General features: G+C 42.4%; 3 protein-coding genes across 8 annotated transcripts in view; 1 reads left to right on the forward strand and 2 right to left on the reverse strand.

Moving 5' to 3' along the window:
- tapt1a (transmembrane anterior posterior transformation 1a) overlaps positions 1 to 8191 on the reverse strand; it is a gene marked incomplete at its 5' end in the record, with an annotated part of 31846 nt that extends 23655 nt beyond the window's left edge. The window contains 3 exons of the mRNA XM_080774564.1: positions 3985 to 4103; positions 5820 to 5950; positions 7942 to 8191. Of these exons, the coding sequence (XP_080630690.1) occupies positions 3985 to 4103; positions 5820 to 5950; positions 7942 to 8191 (500 nt within the window). The remainder of the gene's footprint in view (positions 1 to 3984; positions 4104 to 5819; positions 5951 to 7941) is intronic.
- A 1444-nt stretch (positions 8192 to 9635) lies between these two features.
- Positions 9636 to 10070, forward strand: LOC308322593 (protein cornichon homolog 1-like; the record flags this gene model as incomplete). The annotated part of the gene is made up of 1 exon (XM_080773964.1): positions 9636 to 10070. The coding sequence occupies one exon, from the start codon at positions 9636 to 9638 to the stop codon at positions 10068 to 10070; it is 435 nt and encodes a 144-aa protein (XP_080630090.1).
- Positions 10071 to 14076: 4006 nt separating this feature from the next.
- Positions 14077 to 18491, reverse strand: part of ldb2a (LIM domain binding 2a) — a 116567-nt gene continuing 112152 nt past the window's right edge. For all 6 annotated transcript variants that reach the window (XM_080773627.1, XM_080773630.1, XM_080773631.1 and 3 more), the window contains one exon: positions 14077 to 16417. In XM_080773627.1, coding sequence (XP_080629753.1) covers positions 16166 to 16417 — 252 coding nt within the window. In that variant the 3' untranslated portion in view covers positions 14077 to 16165. The remainder of the gene's footprint in view (positions 16418 to 18491) is intronic.

Below are 18491 nucleotides of genomic sequence, written 5' to 3' on the forward strand. Positions count from 1 at the left end.
ATATGTATAGCCTTCCCAGTTCCCACACATTTTATTACATTTTCTCTGTAACATTTCTAATCTATTTAAAAAATATAACAGCACGAGAACATAATTTACTGTGACGTCCGACGACATACGTTCATTCAGCATAGAAACATATTAGGCACAAGAATGGGAGTCTAAACTAAAATCCCCACTAGTAACAGTCCATTACATATTTATTTATACTTCTTATCCCACGATTTTGGACTGACCTTTTGGACTGACCTCATGCTTCCTTCAGTGCATGAGCGTCCAAGCCACTTCTTTTCACATGACGGGGGAGTTTCCCCGGCCGGACGTAGCGTATGGAAGGAACAAGTTATTCCGACCAGTTCATTTCCATTCCGACCAGTTCATTTCCCCTCCATCAGGCGCCCCCGGCTGGCCAAGGGGAGGTAGTATAGATACCAGGACTACAGCATGTTTTTTGTGAGGGTACCTACCCAGGGGACACGGGGAGAACATGCAAACTCCACACAGAAAGGCCCTTTTGCCAACCCCACCTAGGGTATGGGCAGTGGGGCACAGACGTGAATTCAAAGGAAAAGAGGGTGCTGTTTTTCCTTCATTTTTTGACGACGGGTTGTCAGATTGGGGCGACTGCTCCACCGTGCCCCCCCGCCCACGACTAGTTTAGTCCTTATGGACACTGAAAATCCGGCTTTGGTGGAAATTAGGGCTTTCGTCCTACCAAGGTCTCGATATGAATGCAAACTTGTGTCAAATAATGAAGGTAATACACCCATGATAGATGCACAAAATCTGTATGTTTTTCTCCATTATGTTAAGGCAATTTTTATTGCACAAAATCTACAAATGATACAGGCTGGTTAAACCAATCAAGGATAAAACAATGAAGAAAAATCTGACTTATGTATTAAACAAACTTTATGTGGTATCACTTTGAGTGTGACTTGCGTTGAAATCACTACTGCGTTGCTCTCTGCAGTGCATGTGCCACTTTGCTCAAATGGGGCAGAAAACAGTCCTTACGAAATAATGGAAAGAATTGGAAATAACGTTTGTGCTTTAATGCTCAGTAGAAAATAATCACTAATGACCAAAGCAAGCGCGATTCATGGAAATCTGCAGCGCAGTAGATTTTGAGAACTGGACAAAGTGGAGATTTTGGCTTTTTTTGTGGCCATCCTCTGGGGAGCATGAATCGAAGGTGCACAGAACCTACCAAGGCAATCCAGCCTGTAGCTTTTGAGATGTGTTGTTTTGGAACAATGTGGTGAATGGTGATGAACAGACCGTCCGTCTGCCCTGAGTTGACCAAACAATCCTGTAAAACCTTCCGCTAAAAATACATATTGTTTTAGAACTAAATGATGTATTGATAACTATATTGAGCATGTCTTTAAAGATGCTGCAATAATCTGAACACTTTCTACTAGTGACTCAACCAACCATGTGTGCACCCAGCTCCAGTCATATTTAATCAAATCTTTCCGCTGTCTTTTCTAATGAAGTGAGTAAATAATGGTTCAATTTAAAATCTCACCGAACACCGAAGACAACACTGAACTAAAAATGAAACCAGGCACGAGGAACACTTAACAAAAATCACACGTTTCTCAAAAGAGGTCTTGCAATTGGCTAATATTAGCCTTACTTGCTTTTGTGAAAGGGGCACACATTAGTTCAACTGGAGGCAATGAGAGCAAAGCCATCTGCCCACACAGCATCTGCATCTCAAACGTGCTTGCGCACACACACGCGCACACACAAGACTGTAGCTGCAAAGCTGGCTGCAGCTGGCTCAGTTAATGTAGCCTGAGCAAAGCAGGGGCCACCTGCTCGCAATGAGCTACCTTATCAGTTCCTCACAGGTGGTGCACGATACCGTGCAGTCAGCTATGTCACTGTGTGTGTGTCATTCAGATTGCTCTGCATTTCTAGCCTTTAAGATCTAGAAGAGAACAGAGGAGGGAGGAAACTTCAAACTTGGACTTGTGATACAGAACATTGTTAGGGGAAGGCTGCTGGTTCCAATTCCCAGACCGACTTGGGGGGGAAAAAAATCTGGGTTTGGGAAAGGGGGAGGGTAGGTAGGTCCATGTCACCTCAACAACTTAGAACTATCAAGATGCCCTCAAAGCAAGGAACCTATAAGCCACAGCCCCGTGAACTGCGGGGGTGGGGTGGGGTTCTAACTTCCATGGTGGGTGGGGTATAGGCATGTCATTTTATGAACTAAAGCGAAACATTATCTACCACGGAAGGAATTTAAATAAAGAAACCCTGACGGTTGGCGCCATTTGAAACCAACATGGCCACTCTTGCTTCAACAACCAAAGAGAGTGCCAGTCAGACAGCGGATGTCAACAAACAATATAAGTGGAGATGGGTGGTGGGGGCTGCTGAGACTGTGACATGGAGGATGTGTGCAGCAGCAGCAGCAGCGATGTTTTTGCACGACCATACAGTACCTGCTTCTTCTGCAGTAGGGGCATGTGTGTGCCCTGCGGCGTTGGGAAGCAAAAGGAAGAAAGGAGGGATAGTAAAGTGAACAAGGCTGCAGTTAAAGAGGGGGTAGGAAACGGGCGTGGACTGGACAAGTGGACGACATACACCTGGCTGGTAGATGTTTAACTCTCCCTCTCTCTAAACGCATCTTAATAAAAGATATGAGACGTTCAACATTAGTGAGATTGGAAATTAGTCCCACTTTAACTTTCTACCCTAAACTATAACCCAGAAAGGCTGTTTGAGCAGAGGATAAATTGCATGCTTAGCTTCGAACAATAAGGGGCCTTTCTCTGCCCCACCCCTCTCCAATTGTTTATATTGCGTTTAGTTTCCAAGATGGCCGCAGCACCAGGAGGGGGTGGGGCAGAGGTGAGCGGGTGGGGTTGACATATGCCCTTACTGGGCTGCGTTCACACATTGAAGACACCTGTCTTGTGTCTGTGTTTAATGGCCACTCCAATGGAAGCCCATATGGTTGGACCAAACATTTTGTTTGATGGGGGAGGGGGGCAGAACACATCCATCAAAGCTGTGTTCAGACACAAGGCAGGTGTCAGACACAATGCAAGGCAAGTGTCTTGAATGCAGCTCAGTAAGGGCATATATCGATCCAGCCCGCTCACCTCCGCCCCACCCCTTCCTGGTGCTGCGGCCATCTTGGAAACTAAACACAATATAAACAGTGGGAGAGGGGTGGGGCCAAGAAAGGCCCTTATACCACTTGTCAACCAGCAGTATAAAACAAAAGTTATGAACTGCAGCGTTAATCTTTATTTTCACCCACTAGTAGCACAGGTTCTAGCTGTAGAATGTTGAAGAGAAATGGAGCAACAATTATAAGATGGCATATAAGCATACAGTACGCAATAAACGTATATAGAACGTGGTGGGTACACTGTAGTGTTGTTTTTGGCAGTAAATTTTGATCAATAGTTTTCATTTAGTTTCACATTTTAGTCACCTGGAATGTTTTAGTGTTAGTCTAGTTTTAGTCGACTATCATAAGATCTTAGTCGACTAAAATTTATTTTGGTGGGCGTTGATGCCACTGTAATGACAGCCGATCTACAAGATCGGCTATTTTCAGCATGCAACAAAGTGTAAAATGACTTCTACTGGATGTCTTGTCCACTAGTCCCTTCCTTTTTAGTCTAGTTTTTATTTGTTGACGAAATTGTCAGTAGATTTAGTCATAGTTTTAGTCATCATGGGTTAGTTTTTATTTAGTTTTTGTCAGTGAAAAAAAAGGGTAGTCAACGAAAAGAAATCGTCATAGTATTAGTCGACGAAAACAACACTTACACTGTAATAGACCTGTGTGTCATTACAATATCGGTGTCTGTTCACTGATCTATGGCTTGTATTGATACGTTGTGGCTGTGTGCATGTGTCCGTGTGTACAGTATGTGTGTGTGTGTGTGTGTGTGTGTGTGTGTGTGTGTGTGTGTGTGTGTGTGTGTGTGTGTGTGCATGACTGTGTCCAACCTGACGCCGCAGCAGGGCAGGCTCAGCAGGCGGAGCAGGGCCAGCAGCACCCTCAGGGGCAGCAGGGTGAACACGTAGAGGAAGGCGTCCACGCACAGGAAGAAGCCAAAGATCATCAGCTGGAAACAAACAACACGTGCCACACATCAAACGAAGACCAACATCCAGGATACATAATAATGTACACCACATCTCTCCACGCAGTGTTGTTTTCGTCGACTGAAACCATGACGAAAAATGTTCGTCAACTACCTTTTCGCGGACGAAAACTAAACGGAAACGAAATGAAGACCAAGCTATGATGACTGAAACTAAGACTAGTATAAGTAATTTTACACTTGGTTGCATGTGGAAATAGCCGATCTACAAGCTCACAACACATCGCACTGTGACGGGTTGTGGGCTTGTAGATCGGCTATTTTCAGCAAGTGTAACATCAGTCATTACGATGGCATCAAGGCCCTCCAAAATACATTTTAGTCAACTAAATCACCCGTAGATTTAGTAGACTAAAATATTGTGATACTTAGTCGACCTTGCCTTGTACTAGCAGTTACTCTTATGACTGTGTGACCTCTGTGTCTTCTGCTGCAAGCTGTGCCCTAGTTTTGTTCTGCTTTTAACTGTGTTTTTGTACTGTTATTTGTACTGTTTGTACTGTTAAAACGTCGGGTCGGGCCTGGTCGGGTTTGTGCAGAATTTGAGAACTCTACAGAGAGTAAAAGTGAAACGCCAGTCAGCACCATCGTCATAATAGATAAATACACAAACAGACAGAACCCGCCCCCCCCCCCCATCTGAATTGTTTTCTTCCAAAGAGACATCCCAGAAGAGAAGATGTTTTTTTTTTAATCAACATATTTTAAACACAAGATGTTTAAAAAAAATGTTTTCAAATTCATAACATAAATCAGCATAATATATGATCAAAATGTGATGAGAGAATTCAGCACACTGTAGAATTGTATGGATAGTGAAGTGTTTGTGCCTGGTGGTGTTATCTAGACTGGTGCAGTTATAGGTAAGTGGCAAGCTAATGTCCGTGAAGTGACCTTTGAGGTTGGAAAATTGATAACGAGAGAGCCGTGATACTGATACTGTATGTGCGTCACATACACACGGTATATGTGCACATGACATACAGCATGTGCACGTGACATACAGTATGTGCATGTGAGGGTCCGATAGAAAAAGACAGATTGAGAGATAAAGAGTCTAAGGGGCAGCGCTGGCCTAGCGGTTAAGGCGCATACCATTATAGGCTCTAATAATCCGCCTGAAAGTGAGTCACAGGTTTAATTCCAGACTGACAACCTTTGCTGCGTGTCAATCCCTGTCTCTTCTGTTTCCTGTCTCTCTCTACTGTGTAATATCATTATTATTATTTAATTTTTTTAAGAAAAGAGAGATAAAGGTTTATTTACCATGCAACACTTTCTTGTACTTGGAACAGTGGTTCTCAACCTTTTCTGAATCAGGGTCCAATTGAAAAATCTCAAAAGCATTCGCGGCCCACCCATTCTGACCACTTAACATGGTAGCTGTCTGATGGGGGCTTACATTTTCAGAGCATGTTATTTTAACCCATTTTGGGCGGGAACATTGATATAATTTAGCAATTGAAAAATAGCAGATCTACAAGCTCATAGCGCGGCACCGAGTGCCGTCCTACGAGCTTGTAGGTCTGCTATTTTTGAAAAATCATGATAATAAAACAATTGAGTACTTTTTCCACCACTGCGTGTGATGTCCTGATCACGTTTATTTTTACGGTGCACCGTGACCGAACCGTAGAAAAATCCAGATTTTACAGTTGTATGTAATGTACAGTATACCTTCTCCAGCTCCTTTGGAATCCGCATGCACGTGTACACTCTCTCACGGCGCTCTGTGTACTTTGCCTCGTTGTGCTCCAGGAAGTAATCTCTGGTGAGCTCGGCACACATGAAGCGCCCCAGCGAAGGGTCTGGAACAACAACATTTATTATAACAACACACTGTCACCACAAGGCCCTTTGTCACCACCATTCTCTCTCTCACACATACACACACACACACACACACCACACACACACACACACACACACGTGGTTCCCAAACTTCGTAGCTCAAGACCCAAAAGAGAAATAATATGTTTGCTGGGATTGACACTGAAAATAGCAGATCTACACTCTGAAGCTTGAGCTGCCTGCGCTGCAAGCTTGCTGCAGATATGCTATTAAGACTTATTTATTTGACAGGGACAAAGCTCATTAATCAACATTAACAGTTTTCACCTCAATGCAAATGGACCAGAGTTAGCCGAAGCTAAATTTCATCTGTAGTCCCTGGGCAGGCTCTTAAAAAATAAAAGACAAAGTGTAGTGTGCCTGCACACAACACCATGCGTTGATGCCATGTGTGCATATGTGCAAGCACCCAACACTATGTCCATACAAAAAATTACATGATTATTTTTCTTTTCATTCACAAAATTAGTTTTGAAAAATGTTTGAATTCGTTTTTCAACTCGTGAAAATGTGTGCTTTTTTGTGGGGCAGCGGTGGTTCATGGGTAGAGTGGCCGGATGGTAAGCACAAGGTTGCCAGTTCGAACCCAGGCTCCCCCAGAGTTAGTGTCGAAGTGTCCTTGAGCAAGACACTGAACCCCTAATTGCTCCTGATGTGCTGGTTGGTGCCTTGCATGGTTTCCACTGCCAGTATGATTATTATGTGTCTGAATGGTTGAATGTAATGCAGAATCTATATAAAGCGCTATATAAATGCACCATTTATCATTTACAATCATTGTTCAGGTGTCCAGGAGTGTAATTCCAATTCTGTTCCAGATACTTTTCAAGGTGGGACAGTTTTTTTTCAACACAATGTCAGATTTTGTTTGTGTGAACACAATAGCCTATACTAATACTACATTTTAAGTGTGTTCATGGAACCAAATGGACCCATACGGGTTTGTACATCCTCATTACACAATTAACAGCACTGAAACATTATTGCTGTAAATAGTTTCAAGGATTTTTAGCACATACAGTTTTCTCTTTCTCCTTTTGCAATCCCAATGCATTTTAACTTTTCAAAATGTAACTAATATCTACAGTGATACAACTAAATTGGATTAGTATAACAAGATGTGGTAATACGAATACATTTCTTAAGATTCATAAGATAACAGAAATTTGTACATTGGCTTCTGTGACTGTCAGTCTTTCACCTATAGCTCTGTCTGGCTCATATAGCCCTATGCATTAAGCATTAGGGCTATGGACCAGTATATCTTTCACCTGGAATGACCCCACCACAAGGGAATCATTTCCGCTTGGACTGCCTGGTATGAACTTGTTAAACTGAGGAACTTTTGAATACCGGTAATTCAAAACCCTCAATATGAAGACTACTTCATACGGTGCAATGTGTACTCTCACTCTGTAGACTGTAACTTTACTACTGAGGTGAACTGGAACAGATCGATCCAGTCTCCCGATCCTTCCTTTTCGCTCGATATTGCATGTCGCCGATTTAGTGTATATACCCCCCCCCCCCCGACCCAGACTGCAGTACGTATGGAAAGCCGGCTTGTTCCGTTTCCCGCTCAGTGGCGAGATCCGGTCGACAGCCCGTCTACTGTATCCGGTAAATTCTAGGCACGCCAAGCGCACAGAGCCCCACATCTTCCGTATCCGCTATAAGACCGGTTCTTGCAGCCTGGGGCTGGCTAGAGCCGCGAACTGATGCCAGTCTAAAACTCTCTAAACTGAAGTGTAAACAACACGTTGACATCACAGTGGCAGAGAGCCTTGGTATTAACGTATTAAACATTTATCCTGTGTATCCTGTAGCTACACTTAACCCACATTTATTTTACTATATCATATATAACTTTGACTCCGTATAGCCCGGGACAAGCGAGCTAAAAGGAGATAATTTGACCCCCATAGATAGAGGGGGGAACGTTGTTTACCTGAGTGATCCAGTGGCTCTCCTCTGACGGCATGTTTTATGTCGTAGAATCCCAGCGTCTCGGGCAACCGCGGCGCTCCTCCTTTGCCGCCGCCGCCCGCTTTCCTCGACTTGGTGCCGGACACGTCGTCCCGCCATGGTCGCTGCTTCTTATTGTTGTTGCTGCGTCTCTTCTTGTCGTCAACGACATCGCCGGTCTCTTTCTTCTCGTCTGACAGCTCTTCTGTCGTCCCCGGTGGTGGGTCCGCCATCTTCACTCGGTGGTGGAGACTGGAGAGGAGAGGTGCTGCTGCCGCCGCGTCAACCGCGCCGCCTCACTGTAGTGTAGTGCAGCGTCATCACAGAGGCCAAAGATTAAAAAAAAAAAAAAGCCTGCAGGGTCCCCTGATAAGTAACACACACACACACACACACACACACACACACACACACACACACCAAAGATTTTAGTTGTATTATAATTGTTTTGTTCAAAGATTTGCACACATTTTGTCATTTTTCAAAATAAATAAATAATTGCAGATCTACAAGCCCATGCAGCACAAAGTGATGGGCTATATGAGCTTGCATATCTATTTTCTTTTTTTTAAATAAAGCATAAACAAAATACAAAAATATGTGCAGAAAAGTATAAAATATGGATAAAATTGTTTAAATTATTGAGATGTGATATTAACAAATCCCCCCCCCCCCCACAACTTTTACTTGTAGTGTTTCTACATTACAATATAATAATTGATACTTTTAGCCTACTTAAGTGCAAAATGAGAGTGCTTTTTCCACCACTGCACATGTCTTAAAAACCAGACCTACTGGTAATACCCACACATTATATAAGTTTCAGGGCTGTTTGCTGCTGCTCCTGTTAGTAAAATGTGTTACATTATTCATATTAAGGACTGCTGACGACTTAATTACCTAACAAACCATGTGCAACCCAGATTTGGCATGCACAAACAAGGGTCTAAATTATTTTCGCTCCTATGCCACCAAAATGTGGAACGCCCTACCAACAGTCATTAAGACATGAAAATCAATCCCTTCCCTTGACTCCTTCAAAACCACTCTCAAAGGGCACCTACGGACGGCTGCAATTCGAAACTGGCCCGTAAAATCTGAATCCCCCACCCACCCCTTTTTCCCCTCACTGTATATGTTTCTTTTCCATTTTTACCTGCTTTATGATGAATTCCTGTTCTGTTCTTTGAAGTGTCTATTTGTACGTCTCTAAATGTTTTGATGAATTGAACAAGTGTAATGCTATATCTATCTATCTATCTATCTATCTATCTATCTATCTATCTATCTATCTATCTATCTATCTATCTATCTATCGATCTATCTATCTATCTTTAATTATATCGGATATTGATATCGGCCAAAATGTCTCATTGGCACATCCCTATTTGCGTAGTAGGCCTATATATCTACACATTATGTACGCACATTATGTGCAATATGGATATATGCGCCGCCTATCAAAGCCGACAATGGGCATGTCCAGTCGGCAGTCCATATATGGGCCTATTTGCCAACGTGTGCTTACGTCAGACACGCCTAGCCTGTAAATCAGATGAATCTGCCATTGCTAGTATATATATATTTACTAGTTCATATTTTTTCACCAGAGACACATCCGGAACCAACCAAACCGAGATACGCAACAAGCTTAGCAGAGCTGTCTGGAGGGAGAAAATGGCCTTCACACTCGTGGCCGTTTGTTACGTGCTTGCCCTTTTTCTCACGGTAGTCCCAATTGTCCTGATGATTTGGCACCTCATAGCATTCGATGAGCTGAAGTCTCAAAACGAGAACCCCATACATCAGTGTAAAATCCTAAATCCGCTCGTGCTCCCAGAGTATCTCTTCCATGTCCTGGTCTGCGTGGTGTTCTTCTGCGCTTCACAGTGGCTCTCCCTCGTCCTCAACATGCCACTGATAGCCTACCACGTCTGGAGGTATATGAACAGGCCGCTGATGAGCAACGCAGGACTGTATGACCCTACGAGCATCATGAACGCCGACGTCCTCGCGTACTGTCAATACGAGGGCCTCTGCAAACTCTCGTTCTACATGTTGACGTTTTGCTACTACATGTACAGGATGATCTATGCTCTGGTGATCTCTTGAAGCGAAGCGACGAAGAAATGGACCCCGCAACAGTAGACGACCAAACACGTACAGTAGACGACGTACACTTTATCCTGGAACCTATAGACCTGCTGAAGTCTGAAAACGAAGAAGAAACCCACTTACAAGAAGATGAGAACTCCCTCTCTCCCTGCTTCAGAAATTCAGATTAGGCCTTTCTGGAATAATTGTGCTGACAACTCTTTGATCCATGGCGCGTTGATCAGCGTGTTCAGGTTTCGGTATAGCACAGTGACCAAGTTATTGCGTGGATGAAATAGTCTCTCTCCGTCTCCCTCTCTCGCTGTGCGAGCTCTGGTCCAATGTCACGTACAACAGAAAAGCAGCTTAATAACTGCAATGTCATTGTCCAGCAGGGTCAATTCAATGCTATATGCCTATAGGTTCCTATTTGTGAGGAGCGCAAGCCCCATCCTATATGGCCAGCTTTGTGTGTTTGTGTGTACCCCATAGCAATGATTTGAGTGGCTAAGCACGGAATGTGAGGACAGAAAAGTGAGGACGACAAAAGTGATTGGCTGAGCACGGAATGTGAGGACAGAAAAGTGAGGACGCCAAAAGTGATTGGCTGAGCACGGAATGCGAGGACAGAAAAGTGAGGACGCCAAAAAGTGATTGGCCCGAGAATGTGATGATGTATGATGATAAGAGTGCCCCTCACTTCACACGAGTGTGATTTTTGTTTCACATAGTAGGCTATACCCATCTTTATCCTCAAATCATTTTTTTAAGGAGTTGGATAGGTAAATTTTTGGCCTTTATTTGGAACACTACCCCATGAATCAGCAATCAAGTTATGGACCAGAAAGAGGGTTGAAGAGGGTAAAAGATCTCTTTAAAATGTAAGGAATTGGTAAGGTAATGAAATGTGCGGGTATGACTGACAATTGGCAGAATACTGATCCATCTGCTACAGTGTTCCAGGCCTACATCTCTCCAGGAGCAAGCTGGCCAGGGTTTATCCGAATGTAGATCCGACTTGTTCCAAGCCATTCTCTACTTTTGTTCATGCCCAAAGCTGACACGATTCTCTATTTTTTTGTGTGATTATGAGATCAGCCCTGACCCTCTAATTGCGATCTTTGTGTGATCCCTGCTGAGGCGACGTATCGGTCGCCCGCCCCCAATTAGGATGCCATATCTTTCTTATCTCCGTGTCTCGATTCAATTGGAAATGGGCTATCTCTCTCCTTCTCGTTGGTTGGTGGTGGTGTTGTTGTGATGGCTCATGTTAAACTTGAGGCTTAATTACACGACCAGGGGTCTATAATGTCTGGCAATGTTAACCACGAATGTCATGAGAGACACAGAGAGGCATAAGGATGTGAACAGATTATAGATTGTAACCCTATTTCATTTTTGAGGGGCGCTAGCCCCTCCTATGTCCAGCTTTGAGGGTGTGTGTAAACACAAACATTGTCCTAACACAAACAATGAATGGCCAGCTTTGAGTGTTTGTGTAAACACAAATTGAGACAAAAGTGAGGACGCAAACTGTGATTGGCCGGAATGAGATGATGTATGATGATAAGAGCACCCCTCACTTGAGTCACTTCACACAGGTGTGATTTATCTCTCTTGTTTCTGTGATTTTTAATATTTTATCGCATAAATCTTGTCTTGCGGAGTATATGTTGCGCATGAGAAAAATCACACCCATGTGACACCCTCTTGTCGTCGCCGTACGTCATCCAATAAAGAAATAACATAAGTTGACAAATTAATTTGTCAACTTATGTTATTTGAATTGTCAACTTATGTTATTATCTTTTAACCATGATACAAAATGTTTAAAAAACGATGGGTTATAGCCCATGTTTTTTTAAATGTCGAAAAAAAAAGTTATCCTCGTTTCTCATCATTTTGGACCATGGGCTATAGCTCATATCGTACGGCATACTATAGCACATACGGCATACTATAGCACGCCGTTTTTAATAATAAATAATTGTTAGAAGCTATTTTTCAACAGCCAAAAGTGTCAAATAATGGTTAGAAGCTGTTTTTCAACAACCAAAAGTGTCAAATAATGGTTAGAGAAAGTTTAAAAAATCAAAGCAAATACAGGTAATTCGAAAATGTTATTTTTGTACTTTTGTGTTTCTCTTCTTTATATATTACTTTACTGTTGAAATGTAAAATTTACATTTTAACCAAAGGACCTGTAAATGACAACACAAAAATTAAGGCACTGGTGTCGTACTTCTGGTTTACCGGAACGGGGTGCAACTCCCTGCAGTGCCCTGCTCAATTTGTTGTATTTACATGGTTCATTGGTCCATGGTCTCAGAGGTCATCGTTATAGTCTTCATCATTTTTGAGGATTTAAAAAGGTGAAAATCGAGGAAAATTGCGGAATATTGCGGAGGAATTACCGAGTGTTGCGGAAAAATTGCGGAAAAAATTGCAGTCAGGCCTATCAAAAGCCCAAGTCCAGTAATAATGTAATTTGACCTCAAACTAATTGCAAAAAACAAAAAAAACTCAGCTGACTTTGTATCTTCAATATATCCTGAATAACAGAAAAAGAGTTGACTGGAATTGTCTGAGGGTAAAGTTTAGAAAATGGCTTGTACAGTATGGCCACCATTGACATCGACCACCATTAGATTTCCTTTCGCTTTAAGTAGCATGTGACATGTTCAAACTAGATGGTTTTTCTGGGGGTCCTTGACATGGAAATATGTGAGAAGGTGCAGGCATTTTGGGACTGTGTTCACCAGAATCTGGAGAAAATGATGGGTTATAACATCATTCGTGACCCCCGTAGTTTATACCTTGGACTGACATCAGAGGGCATAATAGGACATGAGGACTTATACCTGTTCAGAATATAGGGGGCCGATCAAATAATTTAGAAGAAGAAGAAAAACAACAAAACAAATAGTTATTCTTTCTAATGATTTGATCGGCCCAAAATATTGTGTTCATTGTCATGATTTGTCACGATCCGAGTTGGCTTTGTCCGCGGCGTAACCGTCTTTAAATAAATACTTTCAGAAACGGCTATGGGAAAAATGCATTGCTTTTCATTTCCTCATGGGCCACTCGCCGTTCTGAAAGGGGGAGGGACTGCGACGCTCTATTGCTAATAGCAGCTAAGAAAGCCATCACCAGGAGATGGTTGAAAGCAGACCCTCCTAGAGAGGAAGACTGGATGGAAAGTATTGAAGAAATATATCTCATGGAGCAAATGACTCCTAATCTGAGGACCAACGACCAAGGCAGACCTATTTGAAAAACGTTGGGAAAAATGGCATTTATACAAGAGTGAATAGTGTGTACCCCACCTTTTTTGTTTTCCTTTGTGTCCTTGCTTTGTGTCCTTTGTGACCTATGTCTCATTTGTTGTTTGAAAAAAAAAAAAAAAAAAAGGAAAAAAAGCTTCTGTAGTTACTGCATCTAGCCTACTAGGTGGCGACATGGTTCTATCAAAGAGACCAAGTTTTCTATGCCCACTTCCAATGGACTGGCAAAAGCTCACTCACTACCTGAAATGGAAAAACATTGTTAACACAAGCGGGAGTCATCTTTTGTAGATTAGAATGAAATGACTGCATAATTAAGATTAGTATAGAGAGTATAAAGATTCCTAAAAAATCCTCACTGGATCTACGACGTGAATGATTCCTTATTACTAATATTCAGAATTAATACCAATGATTAAGCACTAGGTAGGAGTTAAATCTCAACTTGAAAGACATGTGAACGAGAGGCACCCTTTGTGTTACAGCCTGGGGGAATTAATCAGTTAACCTTTGTTACTAGGCAGACTCAGTGACCACCACCACCCCTATCAAATTGTTCTCTGGATCCCTGATGAATATTCCATTAATCATTTCCCATATTTGCTTTGGATAACTTCAGTGATACATGAAATTGCAACAGTATGTGTGCAAACACAAGGCAACGTACAATACGGAACAGCTGGCTGCATAATAATAGCACACTGCAGCACACATGCAGCTATGAAAACAAACCTGTGTGATTTGTAAGCACGGTTTTATTGGCACACATAATGGTAAAGCATACATACCAGACATCAGATATGACACTAAACGCCTCTGCTATATAATGTACAAATTGTGTCTAATACCAGGGCTCAAACATATTTAGAAATGTGTTAGCCTTTCCTTACAAATGCACAAATAAATACCCAGAGGATCCAAATGTATAAAGACACCTGCCTTTTGTCTTCTCGTCCATTTTTCAGTCCAACCAAAGATCAGGGATCAATTCAATTAAGGGTTTAAAGAAAACCATCCTTCGGATTTCAAAGTGTTTATGTAGAACTGTAGGGGGCGCTGCTGGGCTTTAAGACATGTATTATTATTTTTTGATTGATTAATGAGCCATAATTTATTTCACTACTTGTTAAACATCCTCTTGTGATCAGAGAATAATCTTGAAATAAGTGCATCAGGGTACAGTACTAATAATAGAGTAATAGTCAATAAGACTTTGGCATCTGCTGTAGTTATTGAACTGGAAAGGATCAGGTAAATATTTTCTTTTGTTTTTGATGTATATAAACCAGCATTCCAAACCACCCTACAGAAATATGAAAAAAACAAAAAACAAAAACAAAGTAAAGAACAACAGCTGCCATATTATTCCCCCGAATGGTTCCAGTGGCTAATTTACAGTGGCTAAAATAGGTTCCCCCCCAACCTCTATTTACAGAACTTAAAAACCTTGTAACAGTGTTCCCAAACCGATCGACCAAAGGACTTGGACTATGTGTTTTTTTTCTCCAAAAGTACATATCTCAAATTAAAAAGTATCTTCATATAAAATCATGCAGGGGGAAAAAGCTTCGGTATCCGTTTGGGAGTAGGTCGTTAAAGGGAGAGAAGTCAAATTGTCGAGGAGCGGGAAGGAATAAATCAATGTTATAATCAATGCATATGCATGACAGCAAAGTTCACATAATACTGATTGGCGGGAATTACAATGTGACTGCAAGGGATTCTGAGAGAAGCAAAAAAAAGACCAACAGACTGCAAACACAATTGAAGAGGTTTGCACGAAATCACAATCTGTGACGACTGCAGCCATTTGGAAAACAAAAACGAAAAACGAAAAAACAAATCCAACAAATCCCCGGACACGGCTTTCTCTTGTTTGAAAGGAGTCCACAGCGGTGGTGTGGGGTTGGTTCATTTCCTTTTAATTGGAAATGGAAATAAACAGTAACAGCAGAAATCAACCAAACAGCCAACTTGAATTTCCAATAAAAATGCAAATGCCTCAGACAAGGGTTTGGTCGCCTTCACATCGTGGGTTTAGGTGGCTCCCATTGGCCGTAGGAGGAACATCTCACCTTCTTTGGGTCGAGTCTGCTGTTCGCAAAATACCTGTTTTTTTGTACTTCCAGTCGAGTGATGACTTGTGACCTTGCAGGTCAACCAATCACAGCCGTGTTAACCACAAGAGGCCAAGTTCACTTTGACCATCCACTGAAGACAGCTATATGTCCTCTGCGTTTTCAAGGAAACGGCCATGCCATTTTTTTCTTTTATTTTTTTACATAATTGTTTTTTTTTCTTTTTTTCTTTTTCTTTTTTTTACATAAGTGTTGCATACGAGCTTGTATGCGTGTCTCTGAAAAGCAAAAAGTAGTCTTTGACGTATATGGATATTGCTGTGCAATGCCATCAGTTCCCGGGTTATTCCACAAAGATGGTACAGCAAGAAGAAGGTGGAGGAGGAGAAGAAGAGGGAGGAAATGTCCCCGGGGACATATGGTGAGGCAGAGTTTTGCAGATGTTTCCATTCATCCTGTCCCCAACATTATCAATTGATTCCATCTAGTGGGTGCATGGCAACAAAAAAAAGCTCAAGTCCATGTGGTGAAGAAGGGTGAGGCCTCACACTCACACCTAAGACACACTTGTGTCCTGTGTCTTCTGTGTGTCTTCAAATCATGTGACTCCCATTGGAAATGCATTGAGGCGGCCATGACACACAGAAGACACAGGACACAAGTGTGTCTTAGGTGTGAGTGAGGCCTATCTCATTGTTGTCTTCTTTAGTGTTTTGTTGTTGTTGTTTGTTGTTGTTGTTGTGTTTTACTACTGTGACTGCTGTGGCGCTGTGCTCTCGGGCTTGGTGTCCTGGTTGGGGGGCGGGGGAGGCTTGGTGCCCCAGGGGCTGTTGTTGTTGTTGTTGTTGTTCCCCAGCGCCGGGGAGCTGGTGAAGTCGTCGTCGTCATCGAGGCCATTGGTGGCGTCGTACTGAGTGTTCTCCAATCGCGTGATCAGCCGCTCGTCCTCGTCGCCGAACTCCCCGCCCATCAGCGTGGGCTCACCCACCACCATCACGTCCTATACAGAAAGAAAGAGAAAAAAAGCAAATGGCCCAATTCACTGCCAGGAAATACAAGGATAATGACATTCCTATACCTGTGGATATTCTTGCTGGTCCACTCTTTTAAAGGAGAATTAAAGAGGTCCACGTGTTATTTTGCGCAAAAGTGCATTATTGGCTATTTCCCCTACCATAAGCCCTCAATGGGGGTTGGGTTTTTGTGCTAATTCACTTATTTTCATCTAAATAAGTAGTAAAATGTGCCGCTTGGGATACTATTTACATTATGAAGAGAGGATATATATACAAAAAAATACGATTTTTGAGCGATGGAAATAAGCGAATTAGCACAACACCCATAGCCCCATTCAATTCAATGCAATTCATTCAGGGCTTATATTAGGGGAAATAGCCAATAATGCGCTTTTGCACAAAATAACACCTGGACCTCTTTGGTGGGGACGTAACAACTACAAATAAAGGTAGGAAAGCCTTCTAGTATGGAATTCTCCTTTAACCCATTTTTGACCTGAAAACGATTCTAAAAATGTCTACTAAATCACAACAGTTTTCTGAAAAACCTATGTTTCTATGTGTCAGTGGTTCTCAAATAAAACCATTTTGTGTCAAGGAGTCCCAGAATTAGAATATGTATTTGACTGCTGACCCCCCATCTCAAAATATGTTGTTCCAGGGACTTCCCCCCCCCCCCCTCCTATCTGTACAGTACAGCTGACCCCTCTCATACTGTAGCCCTCGGCCCAGCCTAACCTCCCTGTCCACTCCTATCAATAGCCACCACGTAGGACATCATTTACTTGTAAGTAAACATACTCAATTGTACCAGCTCAGTGGCCTTGTGGTTAGAGTGTCTGCCCTGAGACTGGGAGATTGGGGTTCAATCCGAGGCCGGGTCATACCAAAGACTGTAAAAATGGGACCCAATGCCTCCCTGCTTGACACTCAGCGTCATGTCCAGGGGGTGTACTTGTACATCAAGCTGCCTCACGCTACAGAAACAGGAGATAGGCTCCTGCCCTATGGTCCTCATGGCTCGGCAAGGCTACTTACTTATTAAACCTACTCAATTACTTTCCACCACTGAATAATATTCAGTGGTGGAAAGTAATTAAGTACAGGCCTACGTTTACTTACAATTATAAATGTAGAGTTGTATGTACTTTACTTGAGTGTGTCCAAATTCCAATTATTTTACTTCTACTCCACTACATCTCAGATCCAAATATTGTACTTTTTACTACACTACATTCTAATGTCTAATGTCTGTTGTATGTATCGTGCTACTGTACAGTAGATCCTGACGTCCCTTAATCGTACTGTATGTCCAAAAGTCTAAAACCGTTATTTTTCATGGGAAAAAATAACCTGTGTTCCAATGCATCCAAGGAAGTTACCATTTAGTCATTTAGTTCTTGTAACATTTCTGGGCATGTCATTATAGACAGAATATATCTTCTTCTTATATAGGGCTAAAATAGGGCTTTCATGCAAAATAACATAGAAATATGAAATATGTGGGAGCATTTTCAGATTTCTGGCCTGACTGTAACGATATGGAAATGTATTGCTACATTAGTTATTATATTATATCAATATTTAAACCACTGTCACCGAGACAAACGCCTCGGCCATTTGCCGTCCTCGCTGTGCAAAGTGATTAGGATTCAGACGGGCAACAACAACAGGGGGAGTGACACTTTTGTGAATTCACACGACGATCGATAAGCTGTGAAACGTGGGCATGTCGCGCTGTCAATAACACGACGGTTTATGTTTTTATTAATCTATAAAATGTCAGCTATATCTTCCCTCGCGACTCGCCTCTGCCTATAGCGGCCTTACAACGCTCCACACAGTGAACCTGGGGTAGGTTAAATGGAGCACACGCTTCAGCGACCATGTGTGTCAATGCTGGGTGGCTTGGGAGCTCTCGCTCTCTGCTCATCTATCTCCTCCTCAGTCTGCACGGGCAGCGACACACGCACGCACGCACGCACGCACGCACGCACGCACATGCAAACTCTACTCAATGCACGGCCATGGCAGTGTCATAGAAAACAAACAAAATGA

This window comes from Protomyctophum bolini, assembly GCF_963924005.1.
Source record: "Protomyctophum bolini genome assembly, chromosome: 10".
Lineage (NCBI taxonomy): Eukaryota > Metazoa > Chordata > Actinopteri > Myctophiformes > Myctophidae > Protomyctophum > Protomyctophum bolini.